General features: G+C 42.2%; 1 protein-coding gene across 1 annotated transcript; it reads left to right on the forward strand.

The window, feature by feature from the left end:
* The first annotated feature begins 204 nt into the window (after positions 1-204).
* On the forward strand, positions 205-10695 carry LOC105391323 (ionotropic receptor 93a). The gene is made up of 18 exons (XM_048629592.1): positions 205-484; positions 809-961; positions 1233-1478; positions 1829-1996; positions 2171-2388; positions 3011-3178; positions 3491-3667; positions 4038-4142; positions 4775-4881; positions 4957-5014; positions 5218-5320; positions 5589-5695; positions 6219-6381; positions 7779-7999; positions 8683-8887; positions 9108-9186; positions 9499-9659; positions 10550-10695. Exons 1-18 carry the CDS (start codon positions 388-390, stop codon positions 10645-10647), a joined length of 2634 nt encoding a protein of 877 aa, XP_048485549.1. The 5' UTR covers positions 205-387; the 3' UTR covers positions 10648-10695.
* The last annotated feature ends 3291 nt before the right edge of the window (positions 10696-13986 follow it).

The following is a 13986-nucleotide window of genomic DNA, read 5'->3' on the forward strand; positions in this document are numbered from 1 at the left end:
TATGCATGCTGCTCATAATTTTCATGAAACATGCGTTAGGGGCAAACTTACTCGTATAACCCTTTACCACAAATTAAGATTATTATTAAGTTGTAAGTACCTATCTATACTTACCTGAAAGTACAAATATTTCGAGCACCCTGTAACCACTTACATAAACTATCGTAAGCAGGTACTAACGAACCATTGCCCACAAAATGCCGCGCCACGCCACACGAACGCTAAAAATGCCATCTGCCGAACTGTTCCAAAATAATCCACCGTCATAATTAAACCTTCAATAATAGAGGGTTTTTTGATTGCAAGTCCAGTTATTAATTAAGTGAATGATGAGTGGTGTTTCTTGCTGTGAAGGTGAAGGGTTCAGTGCTTCGCCGATTGTAGAAAATGCAAGTATGGACGGTTGTGGTCTCCCTCTGTGTGACGTGGAGGGTTGTGGGTGCAGAGGACTTCCCGTCGCTGATCACGGCCAATGGCTCTATAGGTGGGTGTTACAGAAAGGGCGTATGGAGCTGATGAAGTAGCCCCCTTCGTCTCTCTCGCGGCCGAATCTATGCAGTTTGAACAGTACCAGCACTCTCTTTACTCTAGTTTTACTAAATGCTAGTATTACTCCTGCGCTAACTGACTACTGCTATACTATACTGACGACTATAAATCTCGTTGCATCAAACATGTCGATTACATTAAAGCCCTACCGTATATCTAACTCAGGCACCGCAGCACGGGTCTGTTATCGACGTCGATAACGGCCACATGCAGCGGACACTGATTTCCCATGACGCCCCTGTCTCCCGTCTGCTTACAGCGGTGGTGCTAGACCGGCAGTTCCTGGGCGAGCAGTACCAGCTGGTGCTGGACCAGGTGAAGGACTGGGTGCGGGAGCTGGCGCGGGTCGAGCTCAAGCACGGCGGCGTCGTCGTGCACTACTACTCCTGGACCACCATCAGCTTGAAGAAAGGTTTGTTGGAGTTGTTCTATTAGGGATAGGGACGCTAGGATTAGCCAGATTGATGAGATGTTAAAGCGGAGTGAGTCGTTTGGAGACATGATCACCACTGATGTTGAAATCTTCGACAAATACATAACAAGTTATAGATACTAGTTTAATTATGTAGATATAGGATAATTATGAAACACGTCAACGCACAGAGAGAAGCGACAGATAAAATGTATACACAGTCGAAGAAATCTATACGCCTATTTTGAGTCTCCCACTTTAATCTCCCAAGGTTTCATAGCGGTCTTCAGCATCGCCTCCTGCCAAGACACCTGGACCCTATTCTCAAGGACGGAGGAGGAGGAGCTCCTCTTGTTCGCCCTGACCGAGGCCGACTGCCCTCGCCTGCCGTCTGACGCCGCCATCACTGTCTCCTACATGGAACCTGGGCACGAGCTTCCACAGATACTGCTGGACTTGAGGACTACGAAGGCTTTTCATTGGAAGTCCGCGGTTATTTTGCATGATGATACGTTGAGTGAGTGCTGGTGATACTAATATGGTTAAGATTTATTCACAGTTTACATAGGTAGCTATTGTACATAATATTTACTAAACGTATGCTTAATTATGGCCCAATGATGTAGCCTCTATGTATTTTTTGTAGTTAAAGAATCACGATCAATATTCAAAACCTAAACTGAAAATTATAACCACAGTAGGTAAGTACCTATTCCTACTTAGTTTACTAACCTTAAATCCTTATAAGTAATTCCCGTATGTTATCATGCTTTATGCTTGTAGCTCTCTGGGACTAAAAGCCACTATAGCTTCCCTAAAGTTACGTCCAGAAAACTTTACACTTCCCTTACATTTTATCTTTATCAGACCGCGACATGGTATCACGAGTGGTGCAGTCGCTGACATCCCAGATAGACGACGAGGACGTGCCAGCCATCTCGGTCACCGTGTTCAAGATGAAACACGAGATCAACGAATACCTGAGGAGAAAGGAGATGCATAGAGTGCTTTCGAAGCTGCCTACCAGATACATAGGTGAGCTTTTACAAGATACTTACCTGTGTTGTGTAAGGTCGTCGGTCCAGTGAGCCGGAGGGCGTCCCACGCTAGCATTTTGGCGTTGGAGATATTAGATGGCTTCTAATTGAAAATTGTAGTATTTCAGGAGCCCTTGTACCTAGAAGTTATGTCTATACCTTTCCATTCTAGGCAACAACTTCGTAGCAATAGTGACATCAGACGTGATGTCGACAATGGCAGAAACAGTTCGGGACCTCGGCATGTCACACACACAGGCGCAGTGGCTGTACATCGTGTCGGACACCAACACGCACACAGGCAACCTGACCAGCCTCATCAACGCGCTGCACGAGGGAGAGAACCTGGCGTATATGTACAATATCACGGATGATCATCCGGATTGTAAGGTAAGCTGGATTGGAATCAGTTGTGTGGGAATGATTTTTGTTGAGATCTCTGCAAAGCGCTCTGCGCTTTATAACACCGGCTATTTACTACCGCCACCGCACCACATTACAGCTTCTTTATGTTTTTATCGCGGTTCCAAAGGCAAGAGTTTCGTTACGTTTCGTTTTAGCTCTTCAGCATCGGCCAATGCATCTTGCATAGGTCCTAGACCTACATTTGATCTGACGATCGAATGGCGTAGTGGTTAATGACCCTGACTACTGAGCCGAAGGTCCCGGGTTCGATTCCCGGCTGGGGCAGATATTTGTTTAAACACATATATTTGTTCTCGGGTCTTGGGTGTTGATATTTATATTTAGTATGTATCTATCTATGTATTTGTGTAGATATGTATATCAGCTGTCCGATACCCATAACACAGGTTCTGCCTAGCTTGGGGTCGGATGGCCGTGTGTGAGATGTCCCCACATATTATATATTATTAAAAAAAAATTATTTTGATTGCAGGGGTTCTGGTTGCAGGAGATTCAACTTGTATACCACAAGATAATAATAATAATATAGATTACTGCTGTATGATATTATGCTAACAGCAGTCACATACCCAACTCCGCTCCACAGAACGGCCTAATCTGCTACTGCCAAGAGGTTCTCAAGGCGTTCGTCTCAGCCCTCGACGCCGCGGTTCAGGAGGAGCTGGAGGTGGCGGGGCAGGTCTCCGACGAGGAGTGGGAGGCCATCAAGCCGAGCAAGCTGCAGCGACGGAACATGCTGCTGAAGCATATGCAGGTGATGAGGGGAAACGGAGTGTTGGTAGAAACGTTTTCAGGGATGAATTGGGTGTTCTTCTCAAAGTAGCAAAAAACATCAAAAACGAGAAACGGCATCGGATATGCCGATGAAATGGACGCCCTTGTATGACTTGCTGTAAAAAGTATAATTCTGAATGCGATGCCTCCGTTGTTACGATGCGGAAAGGTGGACGCAAGCCTTTAACCACAATACTGATAAACCATATCAACTTTTGGTCAATAATTTGGCTGACTTAGATCTCTATGAACTCAATCACACTTATTATAAGTAATGTTCCTGTTCCTCTAGCAACACATCTCAGTGAACAGTCGCTGCGGCAACTGCAGCAGTTGGCGAGCCCTTGCCGCGGACACGTGGGGCGCCACCTACCGCGCCTTCACTGAGGATACCGCGGCCCCGGGGAGGAAGAAGGACGCCGACAATGACACCACTAGCGGGGTCATTGAGCAGATTGAGCTGCTTCAGGTAAGGCGTTCTACAGGGGTTGAGGTTGGGTCCTTATTTGTTGTTTGTATGATATCGTATTTTCATAAGTTCTTATTAAATATTTAATTGAATCATAGTACCTAACTACTGAAGTCTTTATTGATTAAAATAAGAACCCGAAATGCGGGAAAATGCATAAGTAAACTGTTACTGATTTCAGCCATTAAAGATGCAAAGATGCTGTAATTAAAATACTATAATTTGCCATCAAAGCTTCCGTCTACTCCAGCTTCAACAACTTTAGGACCCGTGGACTAATGAGCCAATAATAATAATAATATGCTGTCTGTGAAGCACATTAGACCACTCTAACTTCAAACCCATCACAACCCCCCATAACCCTCCGCAGGTGGGCACATGGCGGCCGGTGGACGGCGTGCGTTACCACGACGCGTTGTTCCCGCACGTGGAACACGGCTTCCGGGGCAAGCCGCTGCCCATCATCACGTACCATGTGAGTTGTACTGTCTGCTAATATTCTTAGTCTGCGGACACGAAACTTGTGACGAGTAGAGCGACGGCGCGGCGGGGCGGGGCGGTGTGGCGCTAGATCGCGCCGCTCCGCTGCCCCCCTTTTTGTACACAACGCTATGTTTTAATGCATTTGATGACACCGCCATCGCGTCGTTTCCACCGTAGCTCCGGCCGTCGCAAGTTTCGTACCTGCAGACTTAACACCCTCTGGAGTAGAGAATAGAACCGCCTCAGGGCGGTGGAACGCTGAAAAACAATATTTTTATATGTAAAATAATGCAGTGCGACGACGCATCGCAACATTGGGGACTCCCCGTCACACTCTGTAAATATTGTGCAGTAGTTTAGGTATGTATTTAGTGCCTCATTACATTGCGCCCCTAAAAATACTTTAGGATACCAGTGGACAGATAAATACCCTTATTATATCCGCTACAGTGGCCACCTGATAAAGGCCGATTGCCAAATTTCCGTTAGATTAGACAACTTGTAAGACGTGCGTTTCTTCCAATGGTATCACAGGACTTCGATAGGAATTAATTAGAGCTTTTCTTCATAGTCGGGTAGATTATAAGTATACGGTTAAGTACAACTTTATGCTGAAACTTTCAGAATCCTCCTTGGACGTTCCTGCACACCAACGAATCCGGGACTATAGTTAGCTACAGCGGGTTGATCTTTGATATCATCGATCAGTTATCCAAGATCAAAAACTTTACGTAAGTTTTACTTGATTGAAATAGCTTCGTTAATCCAAGTCATAATTTAATTAATTAATGTGTATGCCTTTGCAGAGCAAAGATTCTCCTACCAGGCAACGTGAAGCATGACTTCTCAAACGACACCGTGGATGTAAGTACTTATAAACTATGGAACATAAGTAACATAACTTTACCAAACTCCCCCAATCAAGTATCAACCTTACATTTTGAGCGGCTGAATCAATTTGAATGAATAATTACTTGATTATAATTAATAACTCTTTTGCAAAATGAAACGTATTGAGCAGAAAGATTGTTCTATCTATTTACTTATACTCTTCATACTCTTTACAGAGCATGCAAAGCGAGAGTGCTCTGGCGACGTTGTCAGCAGTGGCGCGGGGGCAGGCGGCCCTGGCAGCCGCCGCCTTCACCATCCTGTCTGATCCCATGCCAGGTGAGGTGGCTATACCATCATGAGTTAACAATCCTCCAGTGCAGACTACTGGGTTATGCAGCGCAGCGTGGAAACCGCTAAGGTCTCTTGACAAGAATAACCATCACTATTTCCTCGACCTCTTTTATATAACCACTGCTGACCTACTACCTTGTTCTTCAGATGATAAATACATCTGACCCAATGCCTCTTCAACTCATACATTTTAAGGGTCACCTCGTCATCATTACTTCCCTAACTCATTACTGCTGTATTATTCACCCTCCAGGCATAAACTACACGGTGCCTGTGAGCACGCAGCCCTACTGCTTCATGATCGCGCGGCCGCGGGAGCTGAGCCGCGCGCTGCTGTTCATGCTACCCTTCACCACCGATGTAAGGGGATTTATTATTATCAGATAAAATGTTAGAATAACATTGCAGCTAACCAGTTGTCCGGTTGTTTTGTGGATAACTGGTAAGTACCTACATCTGAGACATTTCAAAGTGCTATGGAACTGGAACTTTTCCATTGCTTGCTAGTGTAGTAGTTCTCAGATAGAGGTGCACGAAAGGAGCTACTCCGAGTGACGTATCACCTGTTTCTTATATGCTTACATCCAGTGCAACTTAGGCAGACAACGACTGAATGGCCAATAATTTCACCAAGATAACAAATCGACACACCCTATAGTTTCGCTCTAATGCTGGTCACCAACACGCTAAGAAGAAGAATATTGTAGTTACTCCGATGGACTAAAAGGTACTTTTACCACCTATTAGTGTAACTAAGCATCTAGTGGTAGCAGTTGTATCTTAACACCCGATCTCCATCTTTCTTTGTTATATTATTATTCTTAGTTCATCACTTTATCTTTGTAATCTGTCTCAATCTCTATTCTCCCGTCCCTTCCTCCAGACGTGGCTGTGCCTGGGGTTCGCGGTGATCCTCATGGGTCCGACGCTGTACATCATCCACCGCCTCAGCCCGTACTACGAGGCCATGGGTGTGACCCCGCAGGGAGGCCTGTCCACGATACACAACTGTCTGTGGTACATCTACGGCGCTCTGCTGCAACAAGGTATGGCGTGTGAAAGCCAGCGGATTTATGACGTCGATAAGTTTTACATGAATCTTGTACAAGGTTTGGACTTATTGTTTCCTTAGGAAAGCTCTGTTGTTGTTATAGTTTTAGATCTTTGTGATAAAAACACTATGGAACATCACTTTCATACCCTGTTTGCTGCGACAATAGAAAAAAACTTGCATCTTTGAAAGGATCCATCATAATAAAGTAATTATATATAAGTAAGTAGTTAGGCACTTTGGAGAAGGAAAATAAAGTATGGAATTTTATCAGTAAACAGGACAGAGCGGAGGTAGCTCAGTCGGGTAAGCGCCCGCTTCTCACGCAAGCGATGCGGGTTCGAATCCCGGAGCTAACATGTACCAATGAGTTCTTTGAATTTAAGTACAATGTATTATACCATCGCTCTTACGGTGAAGGAAAACATCGTGAGGAAACCTGCATATTTAGATTTAGCACATCTAGATATGTGAACCCACCAACCCGCAGTGTACCAGCGTGGTGGGAAATGGTGCAAGCTTAGGAAGGCAGTTTAGATCTTGGGGATATGCACAAATGTTCCATTCGAGAAAGCCAGGTGCAGGTACTGAAACCTCCACAGAGAATAGAATAGAATATCAGTAAACGAGCCCAAGTAGAAAAAAGTTATTCAGAAACTGCTGCTTCATGTAGGTATTAATGATGCAAGACTAATCTTAAGTAGGTATTACTGTAGATGCGTTATGTACTTCCACGTGTCTTGGATAATACATACCTATTTGATTGTTTGGTTCAGAAGACTGGTCAGGTAGGCTGGGTATACCTACCTAGATATTGTATGATATTATATTCAAAGCAGTTGTTTGTTTGTTGAAACCGGTCGCCTAATGGAATATTCATAATCATCACGACAAACCATTACACAGTTTTACCACAAATGCATGACGTAAACGAGGTAAATTCTGGAATATATCATTGGGTGTACATTTTGTATACACGAACACAATAAAATTATTTAAAACAGATATATACCATCAATTCATCGGTCAAAAGCTGGCTTCTCTGAAGTAACTCCAAGTCTTCTAACCTCAGAATTCCTCATCCAATCGCTCCAGCAGCCACGTAAATTCGTAGAAGACAACTTGTTAATGCCTTCACCTCCCTAGAATAGAAGCATCCACAAGCACTCCATCATATTATTATGCATCCGTCGTACCCTGACAACTCTGACTGCCTACACCTTTCATCACAGTAACAATAGATAGTCAAGCCCTACTATTTACCAGCGACACGCAAATTCGAGTCTATTCACCTATCCATCTCCACCCAGAGTAACACGATGGTCAAGCCTTACTATTTATTTGCCAGCGACGACCCAATTCAAACCTCTCCACCTATCCATCTCCCCCCAGGCGGCATGTACCTCCCGCGCGCCGACAGCGGGCGCCTGGTGGTCGGCACCTGGTGGCTGGTGGTCCTGGTCGTCGTCACCACGTACTCCGGCAACCTGGTGGCCTTCCTGACCTTCCCCAAGCAGGAGCAGCCCGTCACCACCGTGGCCGAGCTGGTGGGGCAGAGAGGGACCTTTACGTGGAGTATTAGGAAGGGGTCGTATCTGGAGAGCGAGTTGAAGGTGAGAGATTGGTGTGGTGTATCCAGTTTCTGTTATGAATTAATCCTAAAACGGAAGAGACTGATGGTGTCAGAGGCAAAGGGCTTGAGGAATATTGTTTCATCGACACCGTGAACGTTTCGCCTTCTGTCGATTCAGATACAAGCGCATACTGTATAAGGGGCCGTCCATTAATCACGTGAGGTCGTTTTTCTCATTTTTTGACCCCCCCCTCCCCCCTGGTGATATTTGGTGAGGTTTGGGACCAACCCCCCCTCCCCCCCTCTGGATCACGTGTATTTTTTTGGAAGTCTATGTAAACGCAATTTTTGACTAGAAAAAAAATAGGTCATACTACAAATCGTTAAAATTTTTGCGCCGTCCAAAATATCGGTTCAGAAATACCTAATTTTTGACAAAAAAATAATACACGTGATGTCTAACGAGAACCCCCCCTCCCCCTTCGTGATGTTTCGTGAGGTTTTCAGTACCCCCCCCCCCCCCCCTTCGAGCCTCACGTGATTAATGGACGGCCCCTAAGAACAACATCAGCCATTAATCCTGCTCTGCTATACATAATATGCCTTCCTTAACGAGCGCTACAACACTCTATCCTCAGCATTCCTCATCCAACCCCCACCGGTTACCTGTCTAAGGTCCACGGTCTACCAAGCCTCCTTAAATCTGCCCTTAAAACCCCACAGAACTCAGACGAGCAGAAATACGTGACGCTGCTCAAAGGGGCAGAACTCCTGACCAGCTCCCCCGAGATCGGTCTGGCAGGCAGCGGCGCCCGTGTGCTGCATCGAGTAAGGACCCAGAGACACGCGCTGGTCGACTGGAAGCTGCGGCTCAGCTACCTCATGAGGGAGGACCATTTGCGGACGGATACGTGTGACTTCTCGCTTAGTAAGAAATCCAGGGCTCTAAAATGTGTGAATTTTCTGAACTAACTATCGCTTTAATTGTGATAGGACTCAAGAGTCCTTTTGATTAACCGCTGCTTTGTTTTCTGCTTATGCTCCTGCAGTTTTTGTCATACCTAAGTAGCTTTTAGTTTATTGGCAGTTGATAGCTGACTGATCAAGGAGAAGGAGTATTTTCAGTTCTCTACTTTTCTTCTTTTCAGGTGCAGAAGAGTTTATGGCAGAGCAAGTGGCTTTGATCGTGCCGTCTGGCAGTCCGTACCTTTCCGTCATAAATAAAGAGTAAGTAATTCATAAATTAATTAATAAAAGAACCTCCTTAAACTGGACTTGTCACTTCTACTTCTACCTTATTGATATTATTGAGCAGTCACCGATTGGCGCTAATCTGACTGGCTAATCCTTTCACCACGGTGACAAACCCTAGATGCGTTCTAGTGTATCGTGTTTGGCACCAACACGCTTATAAGAAGAAGCGCTGTGATTGGCTGAATTATACTTCCGTGGTGGATTTACTGATCAAGAAACTGGGTATAAGTTTAGTGTATAACAATGTTTCTTCCAACTTTAACAAACCCACATTTCCACACACAGAATAATGCGCATGCACAAGGCAGGGCTCATCGCTAAGTGGTTATCCGCCTACCTGCCCAAGAAGGACCGCTGTTGGAAGAGCTCGGCGGTCGCGCAGGAAGCCGACAACCACACCGTGAACCTCAGCGACATGCAGGGCTCCTTCTTCGTACTGTTCCTGGGTAAGGACTGCTTTGTACCTCTCGCAGGTTGACTGGCAGAAAACGCTTTTGTCATTAAGTCCCTACTGCACTGAGTTCTCTTTGTGCTCCTTGACTGGCAGAAAATGTTTTTATCATTAAGTCCACTTGATTGTACATTATTAGGTACTATTGTAAATTGTGCAATAAAGAATTAATAAATAGGGAAGGTTGGAAGCTATGTTGTGCGTTCCACCAAAACAGCGCCATATTTATGGGGAATCGTGATACTGTGACGTTTATCTACGCCGATAACAAACCCGTGTAGCGGTAGTTGAGTTTATATTATTGGTTATAAATGAACAGTAGTATTGTATACTTGGTACATTTCCGTTATTTATATTTTGTATTCAAATTAATATTATAAGTACTTAAGCACCAAGAGATTAGCAGAAAATGATGTACTTACTTAATAAAAAATCAATGAAATCTTTAGAGCTAGATAAAAATCTGTTGTAAGTATTCAAGCAATGAAATATTTACATAAGTAGGTATACTTACCTAATAAAATATAGGAAACGCATCCGTTCTGACGCACGGCTACATAATGGCTATATTTTCGTCAGTAATTAGATTTAGAACGACCAAAACTAGTCTCACAATCGTCATCAGCTGGGTTTCGATGACAAAGTTAAAAAATTAGATGAAAAATGATCAGACTGTCTTTACTTTTATGTGTATAGGACATAAATCAGAGCATTTTTTTTATTCTGCCTGAAAGAAAGAAAAGCAGAGTTTACTACCGTAGTACAAGTACCTATTAAAAAAAATCTTCCCATTTATCGGAAGCGATTCAGAATGGGCCTACAAGTGTACATACTTATATGAAATCTCGTTAACTATAAAGAAATACTTTCGATGTTTATTTTCAGGTTTCTTCATCGCCTCTTCAGTACTTCTCCTCGAGTGGCTCTACAAGCGACACAAAAAGAAAAGCGAAGAAATCGTCATAAAGCCTTATGTAGAATAACAGTTTTGTAATGATCTTTTATCTTTAAAATAAAATGTATTTAAGTAAGTAATGTATTTAGATTGATTTTCTGTTATGATTTTATGTGTTTTTCTTTTAGCGAGCTGATGAAACATAGGGAAACGTAACTTTGAATGAAGCTATCGCAGCGTACAACTAAGGTATTAATGTGAAATTTACTGTAATCGGTAGGATATATAATCTATTATCAATAGTATTTGTGCTGAAGCTGGGCGGAAGGCGGCTAATAAGGTAAAGAGTTATATATGTCCTGTTATAAGCTGGGCAATATTGGGAGAGCTTCTGACTGAAAAATTAATATCCAAAGCCCAGTTGGATTCTGAAATAGGATACCTAATTCCCTTATGCAATCACAGAAAATGCGGGCAAGTGGTGGATAATGAAATGATAATTTAATAAACCCAGGTTCGTCCGATGTACCTATTACCATACTCGGTCGGCATTGACTTCCAAACCAATATTTTTATATTCCCAATCCAACCTTACTATTCAGGTAACAGATGTCTTTTTCGTTTGGCCAAAACAATCTAGTTATACTGCACATACAATGTCGTATGGAGATCAAAAACCGAATTGAAAACCGCAATTTTGTATAGATGCATAATATTCCATTGGTAAACTCACAGTCCTAGGTAGGTACCTACTTCTATAAGTCATATGTATATAAGTGTAGTAGATTTTATATAAGTATGTAATTGTAAGTACTTAATATATACAATGTGGTTATGTTGGTTACTGTAGGCTTATTACATTTTTTTTGTTTGTTTAGTTATGTATGACTATACATTCTCTAAGGAATTATGTACAGCCCAACTATAAAGTCGTGAAAACGGAAGTGGATCCTAACTAATTGTTTAAGATCGTATTTTATCGATCTGTTATAAGTATTTATTAAAGGACAAATCCGTTAAAAACCCATAATCAATCGGTATTTTATTTTTAAAATGTATGTAAGAGTAAGTAAATAACTGATCATCATAAAAAGTCTTAGCAAAAACACACTCTTTGATACATAGGACTTTATAGTTTGACTGTAAGTACCTAATTAGAATTTTAATAAGTTTTGGAGTTAATTCTTTAGATACCTAAATACATATATATATGTGGGACCAGGCGGTGGAAATGAAAACCAAAAGTATTTAAAGCACTGAATCACATATATTACAGTTAAAACATCTTTTAATACAATTTAAATCTTTGAGCACAACTACATTTTTGCTAATCCTCCATTCATCCCGTCAAACTTCCTTTCATAGACCATCGACTCTTTCTTTCTTTCTTCACACACTCTGTTCATCCAAATAATAATAAATGATAATGTTCCATTCCTACAACTCGGCCATCCTGCTTACATGCTGTCCTCAGCATGTGCATTTAAAATTTAAATGAAATGAAAAACAACTTAAAACCTTAACTAATAATAATAAACAAATAATTACAACTTAAAACACACACATTCGTCATCATTCGTCCATCATCACTTTTATCTTTCTTTCCCCCAATATCACTTCCTTTCTTTTCTTATTTCTTGTCTTCTTTCTTTTCATCTTCTTTTCCTTCTTTCTTTTCATCTTTTCAATCTCGTGTATCGCTTCTCTTCTTATCTTTCTTCTCTCATGTGTCACTCGCCTTCTTATCCTTCTTCGCCTCGGTACCACTTGATTTCTAAACTTTATCATCTTCCTTGTCTTTCTTCTTGTCACCGACACCAGAGGACTAGAATATGCTGAGTAACTCTCTTGAATGATACCCTTCCTCAACCATTCTGCTTCTTCTTCCTCCACTAACTTCTGTTCCATCGATGATATACGCGTCAACCGCTGTGCTACAGGGATATCATAAATGAGATTGATCGTCATATCAATTGATGCATCTTTCATTATCTTCGTATCATCGTCGCTTTTTACAATATGGGTATCACAATCCGTATCGTCTTCACTAAGGTTAACGTCGCTTTCGCTATCTATCAACTTACATACAGGTTTTTCGCTATTTTGTTTCTGTTTCTCCTTTTCATTCTGAAAACTTTGTTGGTTTACAATGTCTTGCAAGCAACTGTTTTTGTTTAACGTTGACATTTCTTGGCTGTCACTCACTTCTTCTTCACCTGAATTGTATCTGTGGCTGTCATTTTCTTCTTCTGGGTATCCATGCTTGTGCATTTTCTTGCTATTTAATGCATCAGGAAATTCCTTTTGTAAGGCGGCATTTAGTACTTCAAAGGTTTTGTACGTCTCCTCCGATCTCAGCCACAACTGAGCCGTACCAACGAGCGATTGTCGAGCGACAATGAGTTTCTGCCGGGCACTCCATCCGAATATCTCGGCATTATCTTCAATATCGGCGGCCCACTTCGCCGAAGAATATGTCTTATCTTCTCCACTGAATTTTGTAATTCCGCAGAATTTGTCGTTGGACACCATGCTACCAAGCATCGCGTTACTTCTTCCGTCGTTTCTTGTTTGCGTCGTCATTTTTCGTCTTCTTCTTCTTATATTTAGTGACTAGCGACCAACTTTGTCACCAATCACTTTTTCAACTTTATTTCGTCGTAATTTTGTCTTCGTCTTTAATGGCCGTCGTCCTGTGTGCTCATCACGCGTCGTTTTTTTCTCATTTCCACGCTCGATCCCGGACGAGCCCCCAAAATTGTGGGACCAGGCGGTGGAAATGAAAACCAAAAGTATTTAAAGCACTGAATCACATATATTACAGTTAAAACATCTTTTAATACAATTTAAATCTTTGAGCACAACTACATTTTTGCTAATTGTTGCCATAGAGAAAAAATTAATAATTGTGAAAAGAGTGGCATCTCAAGGAGTTTTTTGTCATACTCTATACGTCATACTGAACAGCGTCATCTCTTTTTATTTCTCAGCCTCATTGTACATACATACAGGGTGCCCTTGGGACACCCTGTATATATAGATATAGCTGTTCCCGCGCGCTTCGCTTCGCCCTAAATAGTTTTCCCGTGGGAATTCCGGGATAAAAAGTAGCCTATTTTTTTTCCCAGGGTCTAGACCGTATGTATACCAAATTTCATTCAAATCCGTTCAGTAGTTATGGCGTGAAAGAGTAACAGACAGACAGACACAGTTACTTTCGCATTTATAATATTATAGTAAGGAGTAAGGATTGTTATCACAAGTTATTAACTTCAATCTATAATGATATCCTAATCCTAACTAATATCATAAATGCGAAAGTAACTGTGTCTGTCTGTTACTCTTTCACGCCAAAACTACTGAACGGATTTAAATGAAATTTGGTATACATACGGTCTAGACCCTGGGAAAGAACATAAGCTACTTT

This window comes from Plutella xylostella, chromosome 23, assembly GCF_932276165.1.
Source record: "Plutella xylostella chromosome 23, ilPluXylo3.1, whole genome shotgun sequence".
Lineage (NCBI taxonomy): Eukaryota > Metazoa > Arthropoda > Insecta > Lepidoptera > Plutellidae > Plutella > Plutella xylostella.